Here is a 22,205-nt window from a genome sequence, read left to right as displayed (position 1 = left end):
TAGTCTTCAAGCTACTTATCTAGCATCATTTTCTTTCAATATTCTACAGGTAGGAAAGAATATGAAGCGAATGGGTTGTCTTATCCCAGGACCAACTTTAGGCATTACTAACACTCAAGATATCTCTGAACAGGACTCCGGATGGTACTGCAGGGAGTGATAGTTCATAAAACAAACATAAGCAAGACTTATTTGATGTACTCCGCTGCATTTCCCAGAGGCATGAAGGAGCTCAATTCTCTTTAATATTCCCATTTCCTAGCACTCCAAGAATCTATTTCTGAAAACATCACATTATTTATGTTCTTCTTCCTCTATGCAAAAGCCTACTGCCATATAAAGGAAATATTATTTAAGGGTTGTTTCTCACATTTGCCATAGAATTCACAGAAGTTTTGAGTATAAATACTGTTTAAGTATAAAATTAGCATAATACTAATTTGGTTCTCTAGTTTTTCTTTAACTCTCCTAACAGGGAGTATAAAACTTACCCAGAGCAAGCAGGTATTCCTTTCCTTAGAACAGGTTCAGAATTAACTACCAAATCAAGGAGATAGGCTTTTCCTTGTGAAAAGTATTGTTCTGTTGTAAGGGAGTATTTATGGCATAGAAGTAGACTTAAAAGGAACTCTTAAAAGTAAATTTAAGGCATGGGAAAATGTACTTTCACCAACAGTCACTGTTTACCTGTACATGAATAATCATCAATTCTGATGTATCCAGTTTTGCAGACGCACATGAAAGAACCCGGGGTGTTAACACACATCGTATTCTCGCGGCAGTAATGGCGTCCTTCAGCACACTCATCAATGTCTGTGAAGGCAGAGGAGGGCAAAGAGGTCAACCAACCGTGGCCAATATTCTAGAGTTTCTCTATAATTTTCTTTGGTGGGGAGAGGGCAATGGTTTCCAATTGAAAAGCATTTTTTAAAAGTATTCAAACCATCTCTAATAGGACTGTTTGATGTTCACGTGACAGAAACCATGAACATTTTTTTTCCAACAGCTCTTGCTGGAATTTCAAAGATGTCTGTATATTTCAACTTGCAATATTCTAAATATATTTAGAAACTTTCAGTGCATTCATCTACCTGTGTTTGATAAAATGAATCAGAAAGTACAAATCTGGCTACGTTAGAGTCTTGGAATCTTCAAACTCCGAGCCTATCATATATTGTTTTTTGATTCACTGGCTATTTTCTATACTTGGGGAGACGCTAAGAGGTAAACAAGATATTCACATACATCAGAACTTGAGTAACTTCACTTAAAGACATGAAACCAATAACATGTAGCTTGTTGGAGACAGAAGTTGACCTTTAGCTATCCCAGTAAGGGTCTGAACAGAGATGAAATTAAAATGTAGGGACCTGATATAAATGAGAAACCTTAAAAAAAAAAAAAAGGCATGTTGAAGAACTTCCATAGCAATTCAGACACCAAGTTTTGAGGGTAAAGACTTACACATGGTAAGCCATAATGGGCACTAGTACTAAATGGAAAGAATGTGAATTTTTACAATAAGACTGTCCCCATTTTAGAGCGCCTCTGTGCATGGAATATAAACTACTTTACAAATATTTTATCATTATGAAATACGGTTTATGAAGGGCCTGAATGCATGGGCCAGGCATGCTATTTCTCCTCCAGAAGTCTGCTTTCTCAAATCCTTATGCTGAATCCACAAAGTAGCAGTGCTCTCATTTGTACTAGTAAGAGAAATGGGTCAATTTTAGGAGATATCAGGTGACCTACTACTACAGAAGTCATGCTATTCCTATAACCTCAGCTATGTTCCCAGGCCTGAGAGTATCACAAGAAGTAATTGATAAAAGCTCAAAAAGTTGTAGGTTAGAGGGGGACCCTGGCAATCATCTAAGCTAACTACTTATTCTACAGATGGAAAAATGACAGTCTAGAAAGGCTCAATTTTCTATTCAACTTCTAAATGAAAGTTAATGCAAAAAAATGACACAATAAATTACAAACCTCTTAGCATACAAAGCTCTTCCCAGGCTTGGCCCTGACTTTCTCAGTTTTATAGCCTACGACCACACCCCTTCCTCCCTCTCAGGGTTCTGGCCACACAGAGCTTCTGGTCAGTTCTCAGATGGACCATGCTCTTTCATATCTGCCTGCCTCTGTACATGCTGCCCTCTATTCCTTCTTTCCCTATCACGAGTCTTAGTGGATCTTGCCCACCAGTGGATTATCCTTCAAGAATCTGTTTAGGGGCGCCCGGGTGGCTCAGTCGTTAAGCATCTGCTCAGGTCATGATCCCAGGGTGCTGGGATCGAGCCCCGCATCGGGCTCCCTGCTCAGCAGGAAGCCTGCTTCTCCCTCTCCCTCTCCCCCTGCTTGTGTTCCCTCTCTCTCTGTGTCTCTCTGTCAAATAAATAAATAAAATCTTAAAAAAAAAAAAAAAAGAATCTGTTTAAACGTCTCCCCGTGAAAACCTCCCCAATGAAGTAAAATGCTCTCTATGCAGTGCCCTCTTGGAACTTTTGTGTTTCCACTGCAGATTCATCCGCTGTACCTTTATTAACTTTTGTAGGCTTCTTCTCCCCAATAAGCCTTATATACTCCTCCAGGGTAGAGATCATCTATTCGTGTCTCTTAACTCTAGCTGCACATTATATTCATCTGGGATGCTTTTTAAAAACATTGGGTCTTGCGCCAACTCTCAAACCCCCATTCCAAATCTGATTCAACTATCTGTGGCGGAATACAGGCAATGATTTCTTTTTTAAATCTTCTCCATGATGAGTCTAATGCAGGGATCAGCAAAATATTTCAATAAAGAGGTAGACAGTAAATATTTTAGGCTTTGCAGCTTATAGGATCTCTGTTGCAACTTTAACTCTGTTGTTCTAGCATGAAAGCAAGCGTAGGCAAATGTAAATGAATGAGCCTGGCAATATTTCAATAAAATTTTATTTACAACAACAGAAGTTGAATCAGATTTGGCCTGAAGGCCACAGTTTGATGACCCTTGGTCTAATGCATAAGCAGGGTTAAGAATCACTAAGTATGTAATTCATTTTTGTATTCACAATACCTTATAGGGTGTCTAGGATTTTACAGGGTCAATAAATGCTGCAGAATGAATGAAGAAATGTTTCAAGGCTGGTTTAAGGAAGAGCTAAGAATAGATCTCAGATTATCTGACTCCTAGTATAATACGCTTCTCATGATACCATGCTACTTCTAAATGTTTGCACTGGTCTGCAAGGAAAGTATCACATTCAATTACAGCCTAAAAATCAAACTACGGGCACCCTGGGGGAGTATGTTGAAAACTCATTTGCTTCCAGGGTCTTAAGATAATAATAGGAATCATATGGGACAATTAATGTGCTCAGCTGGATCAGTGGTCTTTAACCCCACTCCTCTGAGAGAGTGCTGCAGAGAAGTGAAAGTTACTGAAAGCCACTGCAGGAGTCCCCTGGGCTTAAGCTTGTGAACTGGAGGGATGCCCATGTAGAAGTTCATGCGTGCAAAGGTATAAAGAATTTACCTTTGGGGAGGAAAGCGCCAAGAATAATGAACACAACTCAGTGGAGACACCTTGGTTATCAGAGGGGAGAATTATTGAGTACACTGTGGCCTCTCCTCAAAACAAGACTAGTTCCTAGTGAGAGACCATTTTTTCTGGTAGAGTCGAGGATGTAGCTTCAGGGCCTAGGACAGGACTGAGTCCCAGCTGGAGCAAGCATTAATTACTGAAGGCACTGTCCCTCTTTCCAAACAGTATGCTAGAGGGGGAAGCCCACCTCAGTAAGAGGAGCCACCAAACCTGGCAAGTCAAAGTCAAGGACACGAAGCACAAGAAATGAGAACTTTGAGAGTACTAAAGTCCTATGAGAAGAGACAGGGAAAAGAGACAATTAGGGTGATTTCTGTTAATGGACCCTATTTACAGCCAAAGTTATCAGATAGTTTGGTTTATAAGATAAATAGGGATGTTTTGTGAAAGGGCACATGGGCCTAAATACTATCTCTAATAGTTGCCTGTGGTGGGTCTACATCTCACACTATTGGGAGACACTGGCCAGTCCCATTTTCTTTTGTAGATGTTACCCTTGAAGCTAGCATATGATCAGAGAAAACACAATATAGGGTCATAAAGCAAAATGAGGAAACCTATTTAACGTGAAGCCTTTTAGGAACTTGAATGGTTTTGATCACAAAGAAATAACTGGATTCATGACCTAGAGATATGAAGTGTCAGGAACAGTATTGTGGGGGAAGGGGAGTAAAATACCAAAAAATATAAGTGCAACACTGTATACCCAATTGCCAGTTGCCTTTTTAAATTTCTCATGCCCCATCTTCAGAAAAGGAAGTCCCCAAAGAGCCTCATTTAAAACCGCAAAGCTACATAAATGTCATTTCTACTTATATGTGCAGATACTCACAGGCCCCGAAACAGCATGACTAAAAAGTGATCTGGCAGAAAATCATGTTCAAACTTAGTCCAGGGTATATTTTCGTTTGAAATCCCAATTCAAAAACTTAATGTCAAATTCTCACGATTCAGTTCAATTCTCGACATGCTTATTGAATGTCTTCTATGCCCAAGTCCCTTTCCTGGATTTTCAGTCATATTGATGACCCTGAGCAGTAGAACTACAGTCATAGGTGGGGAGTACCAGGGATGGCATTTGCTGCAATAGAACTTTCTACTAGGCAGACAGTACTGCACAAAGTTGGAAAGAGCTGCCACAGAAGGTAGCTCCTGCCAAGAGGAGGCATTCAAGCACGGGCTGAACATGCTGTAGAGACTCATGCAAAGGGCATGCTGCCGGACCATGTGGCTTTTATAACAACACAACCAAAATTCAGTACAAACACAGTTAAAGCATAGGTCCCGCCTTGAAAGAACTTACAATCCTTTTAAGTACTAGCAGCATCAGCCACATAGTGCCTTCTATGTGTTAAGCCTGCACTCTAGAGAACAATATCTCTATGAGATATCTCTATGGTTCCTTAAAAACAGAGGATTGCATGGTCAAATAAGTTTTCAGGACCATTATATTACTATTCTTCCTCCATCTCCCTCCTTAAAACTCACCATGTACATGAGGAAATTACAGGCTCTGAAATATCTAGTCATGTTTTTAAAATGTTCACTCATTAATTCAACAAGGATATAATGCATTTGCAACCTGTCCGAGTGCTGCATTGGGCAACAAAGATAAATTGTAGCTGAAGAAATAACACTTAGACAATAATGCTATGAAGTGTTGCATACTATATAACGGAAACATATACAATGTGCATTAAATAGGGAGCAACCAACTTCTTTAACACAGAGCCTTTTTTGTTCTGAGTTTATTAATGTGGAACAAATTTGGGAATTTACACTTGGTGATATAAATAATTTTATAACTCTTCCCTCCCCCACCTTGAGGAGCTGATAATGAAATTAAGAAGCTTGGATACAACATGAATAGGAGCATAAGGTCTTATATACCAAGTACCAGAATAGAATAGAATAGAATAGAATAGAATAGAATAGAATAGAATAGAATAGAATAGAATAGAATAGAATAGAATAGAATAGAATAGAAAAGAATAGAAAAGAAGAAAAGAGAAGGGAAGGGAAGGCAAAGAAAGGGAACAGAGGAAAGAATGCACTCACTACCAGGACTGGTATTCAGAGGAAAGTTGGTGACTAAGAGCAGGGACAACCAAGGACAATTTGCTGGTCGGTGTGGCAGGGCATGAGGTAGATTTTGAAGAAGTAGGTTTACAGTGACAGACTTATACACAGAAGGAGGGGCTGCCACAGAACAATTTCCTGTCAAATAGAGATGCTCGATGATGAGCAGGAGGATTGTAGACACTGGAGTCTAGTGCAGGCAGCACAGGCGGCAGAGACATGAAACACTGAGGAACAGTGAATATTCCATTTGGTCGGAGTTTATGCAGGAAATAAAACAGAAATACGGCTATGGGAGAGGAGACACAACGGGAATGCACTTAAATCGCCAACAAACACAAGAAAGGTATCTTCCTTGCTGTGATACGGAAACATGAAAGCATTTGGAAGGAGGGGAGTAGGGGAAGTGGCACAGAAAAATAAATCTCACGGGAGTTGATAAGATGGAGCAATTGTGGAGCTGATGAGAGAGGCACGATCGAGGTGAGAAGTTCATTAAGTTAAAGTAACCTCCCGAGCCCCAGTTTCTCCCCATTACTTATCAGTGTCTGAAAATATTGTATTATTTGTTGGTATGTCTGTTGTCTCTTTCTATTGGAACAGAAGATTCGGGAGGGTAGAGACCTTATTCTAGGACAATGGCTGGCCCACCCTAAAAATCTGCTGGATGAATCAATGAATCCTTTCATGGCTTTTCATCTAGAAGGAGAAAGGATAAGTATCCTAATCCACATTGGTCTGACCTGGAGCTCCACTTGGCAGGGCGAATCCTTTGTCTTCCCAGTACCTTGCCCAGGTATTTACTTAGACATGAGGTTTTGGTAAGAACAGTGAACATAAGCCACTGTGATAAAATACAGTCTTGCAGGGGGAAGGACACTGTAGTGGGAATAAAGAAGGCTGGGTTCTAGTCTTTGGCTCTGTTATAAACCTGACAGGCACTTCATCTCTCTGGACCTTAATTTCATTATCTATAAAAACAAAGGCTAGTGGTTTCCATGTCATTACCAGCCCTCATACTTTACAATTCTAACAAAGAGAACATGATTTCTATGGTTGCAGGGGAGAATCTGATTCTCCAGGATTTTGTAGGATACACAGTCATCTTCCAACAAACTTAAAAAGCATAAGTAAACTGTGTTTCTTACACTTGAACAACCTCTCTTGCCCCAGGATAATTCAAGCTGATCTATTTTAGAAACAGGAATTTATAAATTTTTAAATTCCCTTTTATCCTATCTGAAAGCTGCAGCTGACTTTGTAATTATTCAGAATCACAGATTTCTAGACCTGAAAGGAACTACAGAAATCATCTAACCTAACCACAGTCATTTACAATTAAAGACACGGGAGGCACAGAAATGCCAAAGACAAATTAAGAAGGTGGCAGGAATCAGATCGTGAAACTTTCATGAGCCACATTAAAAAATCTGAACTTCATCCTATATGAAATGGGAAAGCTTTCAGGAGAGGGTTCCTTGAATCAGATCTGGGTTTTTGGAAGATCCTTCCAGCACAAATTTACACAGTTAATGAGTGGAAATCAGAATGACAACACTGTTTCCAGACCCCAGATCCCACATTAATGTTCCTTTTGGCCTATAGAGTCATCTCCTTGGAGACTACCCTTGGAGGCAGTGGGCACTCAGGTATGATACCCCCTCTCCTGAGGGCTTCTGACACACAACCCGGCCATCCACCCCCCCCAATCTTATGCTTTGTATGTCACTGATGCCATTTAAAAAAAAAAAATGCTGTATTTCTAAGGCTACAGAATTTTATCTCAATTTTGCCCTGTAAAAGGGTTATATCAGCATGTTAATGAACACTAACGCTTTCTTGCTCAGCCAATAAAATCTTGAAGTCATGCAACTCAAAAGCAAGGACTCCACACATGGAAGAGGAGCACGCATCGGTATGGGTTAGAATTGCTAAGTCTTGGCCCACCAGCTGTGAAAAACTGGCTTGGCAAAGTTGGCAAAGAGATCAATGACTTAATTCATAAACCAGGAAAAAGCCTAAGTTCTGAGAAATGTAATTCTGGAAAGAGATTTGAGAATAACATTTGGGAAGATAAGAGTATTTTTGAAAATAAAATAAAAAATTCTGCAAGTAGGCTGCTCAGTAAAAAAATCAGTAAAGAATAAATTAAAATGTCATTTACAAATAGGTTAACATTAAAAGGAATTGCAAGCAATCTTATTTGAAGTCAGTGGCATTAACAAGTTTGTTTACCAAATATTCATTTTTATGTATTAAAAACTATATCTATCATGTGCTACTGAAACACATGATTTTTTGACATCTCAAAATAAAAACCATATATTTTCTTCATTCATCTTTTTAAATTCATTCATTGTAAATTATACAGTACATTCCTCAAGAGTAAAAGCTCTAGTATTGTATCATTGTTCTTGCTACTTTTAATAGGATACATCATTCCTAGCTTTAGGATTCCTGCATTTAAAACAGATATACATGGAGACATGCAGTAGAGAAATTTGAGACAGGGTTGAGAGTGATCGTAAAATTATACCTGTGGGAAAAGGTGAGATCATTTGGAATACTAAGGGACTGAGGAAACAAAAGCATGAGTAGTTTATCCATGTAAGTAATATTTATTGAATTCTTACTATTGCCCGAGGTATTAACGACGACCAACGGCATGGCCTTGAAGAAGACAGATGTGGTATCTGTCTTTGCAGAGCTACGGTCCTTCTCAAAGACAAGTAATAATTTTTAAAAATGCTGTGGGAATTTGATAAGGATAGTGCCATCTGGAACAAAACGTGAGCACTCCAAATCTTACAGGCAAGGTAAGGCTTTTAAGAGGGTGTGACATCTAAGCAGAGGACTAAAGGAGAAGTAGTTAAGGCAAGTGAGATGGGAAAGAGGAGAGCATTTCAAACAAGAGAACTATGCTGGGAAGTGAAAGAATCTAATATATTCAAAGAATAGCAAAACTTTAAATGTGGCTAATGAAGTAAGCAGGAGCTATTTTGTGTGTAGATCTTGTAAGACACACAAAAGAATTTGACATTATCCTATGATCAATGGGAATCTACTGAAGTTTTGTAAATCAATTTTTTATTATATCATATGTACACAGAGTATAAACTGTAAAAGATACAACAGAGTGCAACATTAAAGTCAGTCCAACCCACAGCCAGTCAACTGTCCCACTCCTAATCTCCTAACCACTTTTACCAATTTCCTGTGCAAACTTCCAGAGACACTGTCTGCCCATATAGGCATATGCACGTGTGTGTGTGTTTGGGGGGTGTGGTGGAGGGGATGCTTCTCCTCTAAAGGGTGCAAGTGAATGGTATGACATTAAGTTGCTAAGCAAGATCTTTTTTTTTAAAGATTTTATTTATTTATTTATTTATTTATTCATTTATTTGAGAAAGAGAGAATGAGAGACAGCACGAGAGGGAAGAGGGTCAGAGGGAGAAGCAGACTCCCCGCTGAGCAGGGAGCCCAATGTGGGACTTGATCCTGGGACTCCGGGATCATGACCTGAGCCAAAGGCAGTCGCTTAACCAACTGAGCCACCCAGGCGCCCTAAGCAAGATCTTTTTAACTGCAAGGTACAGGATGGATGCGAGAAGAGCAAAACTGGAAGCTAAGAGTAAGCTCACTTGTAGTTTGGCTTCCTGTCTCTGGGATAGTATATTCTAGTTGCATATGGAGAAAGTGTGGAGATATGGATATATATGTAGAGAGAGAGAGACAGAGAGAGATCAGGAGAGAAGACAAGACTGGAAATCAAGATCTGGGAGCCTCAAGCACTGAGAAGGTAATTAAAGCCATGGTATTAGACAACATCACCCAGGGAGAGGGTGCAGAATGAGGAGGAAAAAAATAAGATGGGGGCCCTGGGGAACTTCAACATTTAAGGGACAAGTAAAGCAAGGAGACTGAAAAGATCACTCAGAGAGGTAGCAACAAAACTAGAAGAGGGTTGGAGGTAGACGAACGTTGACACAGTGGTCAGCAATCACCTTTCAACACCTTCTATATTTGAGGTAATCCCCACCTCCCCAAGATGGAAGTCACAACTCAGATTTCAGCATACTTGGCAGCCAGTCTATAGCCTTGTAACTTAGGACTTTCCATCGCAGGCCCTTATGCGAAACTTCAATTCAGAAGAGAATTCACAAGGAAGCAAGGCTGTGAAATCTAGCAAGCAGGGTGGAGAAGGCGTTCAGCACTCAGGATAGGAGCAGTAGCATGGGTTCTGGAGTCCGGTCCCAGATGTCATCAGTGAACAGTAGGCAATATTCGTGTGAGTTGTAGTGTTGACACCACGAGGCTGAGGTAGTGGGATCTGTACCCAGGTGTGACATGTGTGGTCCTGGCTGATCATCATCTAAACCTGTCCTTTCACATTTATTGTGAGCCACCCAATATCCTTCAATATATTCCTTTTCTGCTTTAACTGTCAGAGTGGGTTCTGTTGTTTGCAACTCTGATCCCTGATCAATACAATGTAGTACCATGAAGACAAGGTAAAGAAGATTTCAAGGAGGGAGTGATCAATAGAATTAATTACCGCCTAGAGGTCAAGCAAAATGTGGGCTGAACAAGGTCTGATTTAACATTATAGAAGTTATCAGTGACCTTGGTGAAAGTAGTTTGGAGGGGAGCTGGGACGAAAAATCTAGACTGAAGTAGGTGAAGGAGAGCTTCTGACACGAAGAAATGGAGGCAGTGAAAATCAATTACACCTTTCAGGGATTTGGATAAAAAGAGGAAGAAGGTCAATAAAACAAAAGCTAGAAAGGATATGTGGTTAAGGGAGATACATGAGCATATTTAAATCCTGATGGGACAGAGCGAATGGAAATAAGCTGAAAACAGAGTTTGAGGGGATAATGGATGGAATAAGTTTCCTCTGAAGCCAGGAAGAGATGAGATTCAGTCCTCAGATGGACTCATCACTCCCAAGAGAAAGGTATCTATTCCACCGAGACTGGGAAGAAGGAAGAAAGGGTGGGCAGGAAGCATGTGGGTTTATGTAAGGAGAGAAGAAGGGGGTTAGTTTCTGTTCTCTGTTTTGTTGGTAAAGAAGTTACCTGCTGAGAATAAGAGAATGGGTAGAATCAAAAATTTGCATGGAGTGGTGAAGGTTTACAATAATCATTGCAGGAAATGAGAGGAAACTGAGCTGGGATGCATAGTAAGACCACTGAAACAGAGAATAGCACCCAGCAGCGTTGGCAGCCAAGCTCCTACAGGTCTACCACTTGACATTTTTATAACACTTTGGTTCTGGTGGTGCATGTTCATCTTTATTAGATGTTAATACTCACAACCCTGTGACTTAAGGGACACTTAGAGAGTTACCCCCTTTTCACAGCCCAGGAGCCTGTATGAAGTGGGGAAGTTGCCCAAATGTTTGCAGTAACTTAGTAGTTTGCAAATCGTGAACAGAATCACTCCATATAACCCATGGTTCCTCCACAATCTGGTCCCTATTTCAGCAGTTTGATCTAACACCCCTGGCTATAATCCTCCTGTTGCAGAAAAAAACTCCAAACTACGTCTTGCTCTTTCCCTTTCCTTACTCCTCTGCCAATCTAAATTGGATTCATTCTTCAAGGCCCAGATGAAGTTCCAATTCCTCCCCAGTGTGTCCCTAACCTCTTTGGCCATGGGGAGTCCATCTGTCTCTACTTCTGCACTTTTTGTCTGGGCTTATTCATGGCTAGTTAGTAGCTATTTTGGCCGAATCCAATTTGCTTGAAATTAAAGAACAGACAGGCTCATTTGAAAGATTGCCTTGTCACGTTGAATTTGAAAATTCATCAAGTTCCAGCAATTGCACTACTGGGTATTTACCACAAAGATACAAATGTAGGGACCCGAAGGGGTACATGTACCCCAATGTTTATAGCAGCAATGTCCACCATAGCCAAACTGTGGAAAGAGCCAAGATGCCCATCGACAGATGAATGGATAAAGAAGAGGTGGTATATATACACAATGGAATATTATGCAGCCATCAAAAGGAATGAGATCTTGCCATTTGCAACGACGTGGATGGAACTGGAGGGTGTTATGCTGAGTGAAATAAGTCAATCAGAGAAAGACATGTATCACATGACCTCACTGATATGAGGAATTCTTAATCTCAGGAAAGAAACTGAGTGTTACTGGAGTGGTTGGGGGTGGGAGGGATGGGGTGGCTGGGTGATAGATATTGGGGAGGGTATGTGCTACGGTGAGCGCTGTGAATTGTGCAAGACTGTTGAATCACAGATCTGTACTTCTGAAACAAATAATGCAACATATTTTAAGAAAAAAGAAAAAGAAGAAGATAACAGGAGAGGAAGAAAAGGGGAGTATGTCAGAGGGGGAGACGAACCATGAGAGATGATGGACTCTGAAAAACAAACTGAGGGTTCTAGAGGGGAGGGGGGTAGGGGGATGGGTTAGCCTGGTGATGGGTATTGAGGAGGGCACGTTCTGCATGGAGCACTGGGTGTTATGAACAAACAATGAATCATGGAACACTGCACCAAAAACTAATGATGTAATATATGGTGATTAACATAACAATAAAAAATTAAAAAAAAAAAAAATAAAAAAATAAAAATGAAAATTCATCAAGTTGAACAGCACTCTTTCCAAAAAGGCAGATTAATATTTTTAAATATTAAAAACTAATTTAACAAAGATGTATTTATTTTGCCAAAACAAGAGTTTCAGTGATTACAATATCCAAATTGATGCCTATTCAGAGTTATTAATCTAAACATTACATCAGTGCTTTCATGAAAGATATGGAACCACTCCAATTTCCAATTGCTTGTTTATACATAAATCACCGACTAAACTGCAATGTTAAATTTGACAATCTTAATCAATGTTTAATGTTGATTAGGAAGTATGACCTCACAACAACTCAGTACCAACAAGCATAGTCCAACATTTTCAGTCCCGTTTCTTCACTATCACGTTCTTCTTTAAGGATATGAACAACTTGTAAAAATCTGTCTGGGAGCACATTCTTTGTATCAAAGAAAAATTACCTGGAGGAAAGTGAGGTGGAATAAAAAAGTAAAAATGAAAATATTCTTCTGTATTATTAAAATCCCAGGGACCTATTTTTATATCGTACCAATGAGTAAGAGATGTAATTTCAAGCCATAATGTCCAAACACATGAGGCTCTTCTTGCTCTGGAACAGTCATTTGCCCAAACAAGTCAAGTTCTTTTCCATAACGTATCTCAAATCTCTCATTTCTGTCAAGTTCATTTAATTAAGACTAACTGCTTCCTGCAATCCACAGCCAGTGTTATATCCTAAAAACTTACTCCTATGTCCATTCATGGTACTGATAATGAAACTAACATTTACTCTCATGTCTATTACTTTGACTGTGTCATTTCATTTTTCTTCATAGCCTCACATTTTCACAAAGGATCCCAAACAGAATCTCAGGGCCACTGAATCAAAGTTAGATTTGTTTTATTTGTGCAATTCTTACACATTTCTAGCTATACTGTTCCCTGCCATTAACCATGCTGAAATTTCCATCTCCTATCTCCAAGCCTTTTTTCAGATATCCCTGATGCAATGAGATTATCTTATTTTATACTGGAGCTGGTTTTCTTGGAAGCAAATGAACACATGAAGAAAGGAAGAAACTGCAAAGGGAATGCTATTGGTGGTTTCATTTCAAGCAAGTGTTAGTTGACTTCAAGACTTTTAACAGATTTAACTAGAATACATGACTTGGATTTTTTGGAAGGCAAGATAAAGCTGGTATTTGTAATACAATCTCTAAGTTATACCTGACCTTAAATGGAGTTGCAAAAGTTCCATCAATTAAATTTTTAAAAATTGTTAATCATGTGACAAGCCACATATCACTTCAGATGGATTCTTTTCCAGGGGAAAAGATTCTTTTTTAAAAAAATAATTTTCATTTAATGAAAAAATAATAATAAGCCACTGCTTCATATAAGATACCTGCAAATGATCTACAATGAATCGCTTAATTCTAAGTAGACGTTTTCTTCCTAGTATTAATAAACAAGTACATGCAAATAATTACCAGGTATTTTATCCTACTACTCATCTACAGAAAAATAACACAAATTCCCACTGTTACATTTAAAGTTTTATCATATAATTTGCAAAATGAGGATAAATTATGCATACTCTATATCTACGAACTGGTTAGAATGTTATTCAGCCCAGAAAGGAATTTGGCATAAAGTGATTTGGTTCTGGAAATAATCCATGGTAACTTAGCTACTGAAGTAGTTAAAGACCTCATTATAATTGGCTTAAGCTATAAGACAATATCATCATATGGACTCTCAGCGTATTTTTGCCTCGAGTCTTCAATAAACTTAAGAGTGAACATCTTAGTTCCAAAAATAAATTCATGTTGCATGAATTGGCTGACACGTTTAATCACAAACTTTTACCAAGGACTTACTTTTCTGGAAGGCAATTTTCACATACTTCATCTTACTTAATCTTATTTGACCTCTGCTTTCCCAACCTAATAACACAAATGTGCCCATTTAATAGATGAAGAACCTGAGGCTCAGAGATATTAAGTGATTTGCACAAGTTCTCACAATTAATAAACTGCAGAGGTAAGAATTAAGCCCAAGTCTTCTTATGCAACGTTCTTTCCATAACATCAGTACTGCCCCCACTCGTCAAAATTGGCAAGATTTTGATTTGAACCACATAAACATTTTACATTCATTTGTCTGCTAAATCTCAAAATTTCTTCTGACATATATTTTTTAGACATCATTACAGGTAGCTGCTCCTACAAATCTGCAGAATATCCATCTAGGTACTAGACTGACTCTTGCAAAAGGTGGGTATACGAAATAAGTATTTGTTCCCATTTACTACTTTTCAGCACTGACACAATTGAGCAGTAAAGGCATGACAAAATTATAAATAATTTTTAACATTGGCAGGCAGCAAATGTTTCTTGCATACTACAAAGAAATGCAAAGATAAGCAATCTGGTAAGAATAGGGGGGCCAAACAAAACTCAAAATCGTACCAGAAATGTAATAAAGTTACAGGCCATGGATACAAATTTCCATTCCTGCTGATGAATCTGAGGGTTCCCTTCAACGTCTCCCCAGTTACTTCTGAGTGTACCTTGAGTGTTTCTATGGGTTCAGGAATAAATCAACACATACTTGCTATGACTGCTTACAACCCTGCCCCTGGGCAGCCCCTGGGCCTTTTCCATGTTCTCTGAGTCTCTGCCAAAGCTAGTGCATATCCCCATGTCCCTACTTTTGTCCCTTTAAAAGAGCTGCCATCCCCAAAGCTACAAAACTCTTGAGACATCACACAGTATCTTCTTCAGACTGTTCAGAGCTACTCAAAAATGAGAAAAAAAAATTCTTCTAATTTTGTCTTGTTCTTTGGAACTTAGGCCCCACGGTAATCTTGTTTATGTCCAAAATATAAGTTTTTCCTCTTCCCCATCATCACATTATGTCTCTCCCACATTCACTGGTAAAGCCAGCCTGAAGTGCCATGCAGCCCTTACATGCTCGTACATAAACTCCTCTGCACTCTTGGTATAAAACCAAAGCCCTCAAGAAGATCAAATAATAGTAACAGAAACTGGGGAGAGGTATCATGCTCACATACAACTATCCTCCTAGTATTTACTTAATTAACCAGTGGTTCTCAACTGGGAGCAATTTTGCCCTCCAGGGGAAATTTGACAATGTCTGAAGAAAACATTTTTGGTTATCACAACTGGGAGTACGGGACACAAACACCGTTGTGCTATTGGCATCTAGTGGGTACAGCCCAGGGATGCTGCTAAATACCCTACAATGCACAGGACAACCCCCATCACAAAGATCTATCCAGTCCAAAAGGTCAATAGTGCTAAGGTTGAAAACCCTAGTTAAAACTCCCACCACATGGAGGTGCCTGGGGGGCTCAGTCGTTAAGTGTCTGCCTTCAGTTCAGGTCATGATCCCAGGGTCCTGGGATCAAGCCCCACCTCAGGCTCCCTGCTTGACAGGACGCCTGCTTCTCCCTCTCCCACTCCCCCTGCTTGTGTTCCTGCTGTCGCTACTCTCTCTGTCAAATAAATAAATAAAATCTAAAAAACAAACAAACAAAAAACCAAAAAACTCCCACCACACGATAAATAGAAATAGAGGACCACACAGGCTCAATAATTCATCTTTCTAGGCAGGAGCATATTAACTAAAGAATAATTCAAAAATAGTGACAATTCTTGAAAACTCATCCTTAGAAGGATATCAATATAGAATTAATCTAGAATAATCCTCTTCAAACTTTAACGTGCATAAGAATCACCTGGAAATCTTATAAAAATGCAGATTACTGAGACCCAAACTTGACCCAATTAAGCAGAATTAAGGTTGAATCCAGGAATCTGTATTTTTAACAGCCTCCTCAGGTGATTTTGATGCAGCTTGAACCACACAGTAAGAAACCATGTCAAGGAAACCAAATTGTATACCAATAAAAAAAAAACAACTGAGACTCTGAACACTGAAATTTCTCTCCAGTTGAACATATGGCTAAAAAACACTGGCTAGTTACCAAATAATTAAGATAATCAATTAAATAAGCTGTATGCCTTAAACCAGTACTCTTCAAATTTTCAAATGCATAGGAGTCACCTGGAGATCTTGTAAACATGCAGATTCTGATTCAGTACGTTCGAGATAAAGTATGACATTCTGTATTTCTAATGAGCTCCCAGGTAATGGCCTATATTGGTCTGTGGACCAGCACGTTGAGTACTAAGGTCTTAAAAAACAACTGCCAAAGAGAATAAAGTCAGGACTACTTACATTAACAAAGCACAAAACCAATAATCACAAATCTTGTTTCCATCTGCATCTGGAAAATGGACATAGACTTTAAATGCTACCTCTATTAGAAAGTCAGCTCCATGACAGCAGGAGTTTAATCAGTTTTGCTCACAGCTATATGCTCAGCCCCCATTCAGCACCCGGCACATTAAGCATACTCAACAAATACTGTGAGTAAATGGGCAATGAACAAAGAGTCTCTAAATGAAGTCTGGTGATTGATAGAAACCAATCATAAATCAAAATTCCTAAAAAGAGCCTATAGCTCCATCTCAGAGAGAAGAAAGTGTAGCTGGAACACAGGAGTGAAAGTGCACCTGGCTCTGGGAGTTCCAAACAGACCAGATTTGGCCACTCACCCTGACCAAATCCAAAGGCAAAGAAAAGAGTGGTGGTGAAACCAGAAAGGAATTTATGTCAGTGAGGCCAACACTGGAAAGACAGTGGACTAAGTCTCAAAGACTGTCTCTGAAGTACTGAAAGTACTTCCAAGTTTATATAAGGCAAATGAGGGACAAAAGTGGGTAGGTAGGTGCAAGTGGGCAGCAGAGGTCAAATCCATCATTGTCTTGGGGTCAATCACAAGCAAGGTTCTTGCTGGCTCAGGGCAGTCCTTATTGCTTAAGAGAGTAGTTTTTGTTCACATCAGGGGATGCTTTGCCCTCAGGGTCTTCGGCCTGAGCCAAGAAACAAGCTGGAAAGTACCCAACTAGAAAGCGTGAGGTCAAAATGGAGGCAGCTGAAGTCCTCTTTCAAAAGTACTTGTTCTTAACCCTATTTAATACATAGATGTATCATTAATTGATGACTGATTCACAATTTCTTCTTTATATAGTATCCAAAAGTGATCATGAACTCCAACAGACTTAAGCATGAATATTTTCTAGAGAAGTGCACTCTTTGGAAGAAAAAAAATCAGCTGACCATGAAAGTCACACAACTATGGTGTTTTGTTTCAAAAGGATAGTATATGGGTAGCACTGATTGTTTCTTCAACTTCCTTTGCATAAGAATCTATGGCTAAGAAGTTCAGAGAAGTGTACTCCTTATTAGGTTTGATTTTAAAAATTTAAAGTCTTTCCTTCATATCAGAGGAGACCATGGCTTCAAAGAAAAAAATGCCCTTTTCCTCCAATTTAAATATCTTAATGATGTTCAAGTTTACAAATGAACATAAATTGTTTTTGAGTCAGCAGAAGCTGAAGTTAAGTATCACAGAGAGTAAATGATGAATGGGCCCAGGAGAACTGCTAATGCAAGTTCAGATTTAGCTGGGTCACTTGATAGTGATTTTCAAAAGCTTTTCACAAAACTTCTCAATCGGAGAAGGAATAATTTTTATGAAAAACAAAACACACACACACATACACACACACACACACACACACACACACACACACACACACACACACACACACACACACACACACACACTGATCTCCTCAGCATAGTGAACATGTTAAATAGATGTTCCTAAATGCCTAAAAACACTCATGTTTCCATAGATGGCCTTCATTATGTTGAGGTATGTTCCCTCTAAACCTACTTTATTGAGGGTTTTTATCACAAATGGATGTTGTACTTTGTCAAATGCTTTTTCTGCATCTATTGAAAGGATCATATGTTTCTTATCCGTTCTTTTTTTAATGAGGTGATTTGCAAATATCGAACCACAACTGCAACCCAGGAATAAATCCCACTTGATCTTGGTGAATGATTTTTTTTAATGTGTTGTTGGATTTGGCTTGCTAGTATTTTATTGAGAATTTTTGTATCTATGTTCATCAGGGATGTTGGCTTGTAGGTCTCTTTTTCAGTGGAGTCTTTATCTGTTTTTGGTATTAGGGTAATGCTGGCCTCATAGAATGAATTTGGAAGATTTCCTTCCTTTTCTATATTTTGGAATAGTTTGAGAAGAATAGGTATTAACTCTTCTTTAAGTGTTTGGTAGTATTTACCTGTGAAGCCATCTGGCCCTGGACTTTTGTTTATTGGGAGTTTTTTGATTACTGATTCAACGTCTTTGCTGGTTACCGGGATATCATATTAATTCTGAAAGTTGTTTTATGTGGCAACTTTTCCAATTGGTTGGATAAATAGATGACGCCTTTAAAAGTCCAATTCATATTTGAAAACATCAGAAATGCTTTTGCTCCTTTCATTTTTTGTTGTTGTTGTTGTTAATTTGTAACTGTGGTACTTAACTTTATTTGTTGACCCAAGTAAGCCATTGGATGAATGATATTTAGTCAAACATTATTCTGGGTGTGCCAGTGAGGGTGCCTCATGATGAGATTAACATTTGAATTGGTACACTGAGGAAAGCAGATTGCGGGGCGTCATCCAGTCAATGGAAGACTTGAATAGAACAAAAAGCTGAGTAAAAGGGATATTTTGCCTGCCTCACTGTGAGCTGGGATATTGGTCTTCTCCTGCCTTTGAACTGAAATTTACAACATTGGTCTCCTGGTTCTCAGTTCTTTGGACTTGGACTGAAAGTATACCATGGGTTCTTGGGATATACAACTTGCTGACTGCGGATCTTGGGATCTCCTCAGCCTCCATGAGCCAATTCTTTATAAGCAATCAATGTCTCAATCAATCAATCTCTCTCTGTCAATATATGTCCTACTGGTTGTTTTTCTGGAGAACGCTGATTAATACAGTAACCTTGGGCTTTTTTTAATTTAAGAAACTCTACCATAATACACAGAGAGTGCATCATTAGCCATAATTTTGAAAGCTACAGTGTCTACTAGAATTCCCTAATTAATCCCACAGGGCTCAGTCCTCTGGTTATTTATCCCCACTCTGTTAACAGGCCTCCCGTTAACTCCAGTGGGGACTTGTGTGCTGGGTTTATAATCAGATGATTGAGCTCATTCTGCATCTTTCTCTTCATATCTCTTGGAGCAACTCTGTGGGGCTACCATTCATTCCTAAAGAAGTCCTCTCAGATTGCCTCTACAGTCCATAGTTAATGATATGCAGATACTGTCTATGTCAGAAATTCACACTAAAAATTATTTGTGAAGTGGTAATCAGCTGAGAAAGAGAGAAAAAAGGAAGGAAGGAAGGAAGGCAGGAAGGCAGGAAGGCAGGAAGGAAGGAAGGGTAGGAGGGAACGAAAGTCTGTCTTCCCATTGTTTTCCTGTGTGGGTTATTTACCATGGTTTCAGCTCAGTACAGATTCTCTAATACCAATGAGCTGCTTTCTGGATGGAGTACAGATTATCTTTCCTTTTCAGAAACATTCAATTTGTAAGGCCAGTTAGCTGCTTTAAAAAATGTCTCTCTGAAGAAAAATCTATATGCTATTCTTATTTATAAAAATAAGAATTAGATTAGGTATCTAATAAGTAAATTAAAAGTAGTAAAAAATTAAAAACACTGAATTTATAGATAGATGATATGAATTTGAACCCTGGATTTACTGGGTAAACAATTTTGGGCAAATCATTTGATTTCCAAGCTCTTCAGTTTTCTTAACCACAAACAGGATATTATAAAAATGCCTGCATCATAAGACTGCTGGAAGAAATCAGATGTTGTATCTAGAAAGTATATTAAGTGTCTCCTAGGAATCATATGGTTATTAGGAGTAGGTGATATTTTTTATGACAGCCCTATTGACAAACAATGGCAGGAAAAAAGAACACAAAATAGAAAAAAATATGGAAATTACTTTTTTTCATTAAGAGTTATGCTCACATTACTTTGTACACGGGCTAGAATCTCCCAAAATGCAGAATAAGAAACAACGGAGAAGAGTTATCCTTAGCCAAAGGACTGCATTAAAAAGACAGGAAGGAAATGAGAGGAGATAGTGTTCTTTTGATAACAGGTTAAAAAAAAAAAGGAAAAGAAAAGAACAAAAGGAACAAAGAAAGTAGGATATCCAAATATAATTTATAATTTATGTTTGCAGGTGTGCCATGCCTGGCACATAGCAGGTAATAAACAAATGTTTATTAATATTCTAATCTCCACATTCAAATGGCATTTAAGTTAAGCACCATCTACACGTCAGACATTTAATGTGCAAGTGAGTTGCTTTGCAAATTGTAGATAGAATTAAAATCTTAAGTAAAAACTTAGAGTGTACAGTAAAAGCAAGAGAGATATGGGGAAATTTCTGGGATTTTTGGTCCTTTCAATATGCAATGCCATATTTCAGTGGACATATAATTTCATAAACAACAAGTGTGTTAAATGAATGAATGCCTTCTCTTGCACTACTCAAAATAATTTTTAAGGACTAAAACATACCAATTTAAAACAACTGGATCCTTTTTTACCTATAAAAAATCAATATCATAATTAGACTTTCATATGCAATAAAAGCACAATTCAATAAGTTCATGTTTGTTCTCAATAATTCTTTAGTGATGAGGTAGCCTAAAAGTGCCCATCTGTTCAGCATATCTAAGCATTTCAAACCATCAATAAACAAACATTTCCTAAACTCTACACTGTCTATCTCTATTTTAGAAGTTTAGAAGAATTCAAGGAAAGTAAACAGTCTATGACAAGACACAGGTGGGAGAAATATAAAGAAGCATACATACATGAGTTCTTTAATAAATACTACAGTATATAAGAAAGTATATTACAACTGGACAACTGGATATAAACCAGTATAGAACAAGGTACAAATTCTTTGGCCAGATAAAATTTTAAAATAGATTTGAGAAGTTAAATCTGTGTGCTTAATTCATCAAGAAAGTGTTCAGAAAGAAAAGAAAAAGTAAGTAGTCTAGAAGTATAATTAAATCATGGATAGTCAGGCCAAAAAGCAAAAGGTATTTCTGCCAAATTATAGAATTTTGCCATAGCTACCATAATAAGGTACCAGGTACCACAAACTGGTGGCTTAAGCAACAGAGATTTATTGTCTCACAATTTTGGAGGCTAATCTTCCAAAATCAAGGTGTCAGAGGGTTGGTTCCTTCCGAGGGCTGTGAAGGACAATCTGTTCCATGCCCCTTGCCTGGCTTCTAGTGTTTTGCTGGAAATCTCTGGTGTTCCTCAGCTTGTAGCTGCATCACCCCGATCTCTGCCTTCATGCTCACATGACATTCTCCCCTTGTGTCTGTCTACATGTTCCCACTTTATGAGGACAACTGTCATACTGGAAAATGGTCCCACCCTTTTCCACCAGTATGACTTCATCTTAACTAATTATACTTGTAACATTTCCATTTCCAAATAAGGTCACTTTCTGAGGTACTGTGGATTAGAACTTCAACGTATGAATTTTTGAGAGACACAATTCAATCCATAACACAGATAAACCATCCTGAGGAAAGGAAATGATTAAGAGAGCTAAAGGGACTTGCTAAGGATAAATGGATGCATAACTATGTAGGGCCAGGCAACAGAGAGCCTTGGAACCTTAACCTTAGCAAAGGAGCTTGATGTGTCAGACAACAGGAAGGCACTATGGGCTCTCAAATAGAAGGAATGGTGTTTTGTAAACATTGTCTGGAGAAGGGGTCCTCGTGGGTAGGAAGGGATGAGACACTAAAGATAGAATAACTAAGATGAATGTGACATGAAGTAAAAACTACCCGGCAGCAGCAGTCAGAATGAAAGAGATTAAATGAATCCAAGAGAAAGTGGTCTATCAATAAAAGATTATTCCTTTAGGGAGTTCTGATTATACCAAACAATTTCC

General features: G+C 38.6%; 1 protein-coding gene across 6 annotated transcripts in view; it reads right to left on the bottom strand.

The window, feature by feature from the left end:
* Positions 1-22,205, bottom strand: part of NELL2 (neural EGFL like 2) — a 389,138-nt gene that overhangs the window by 141,280 nt on the left and 225,653 nt on the right. For all 6 annotated transcript variants that reach the window (XM_027595082.2, XM_027595081.2, XM_027595085.2 and 3 more), the window contains one exon: positions 688-813. In XM_027595082.2, the coding sequence (XP_027450883.2) occupies positions 688-813 (126 nt within the window). The remainder of the gene's footprint in view (positions 1-687; positions 814-22,205) is intronic.

This window comes from Zalophus californianus, chromosome 9, assembly GCF_009762305.2.
Source record: "Zalophus californianus isolate mZalCal1 chromosome 9, mZalCal1.pri.v2, whole genome shotgun sequence".
Taxonomy (NCBI): Eukaryota; Metazoa; Chordata; class Mammalia; order Carnivora; family Otariidae; genus Zalophus; species Zalophus californianus.
This window is presented reverse-complemented; position numbering and strand designations above follow the sequence as displayed.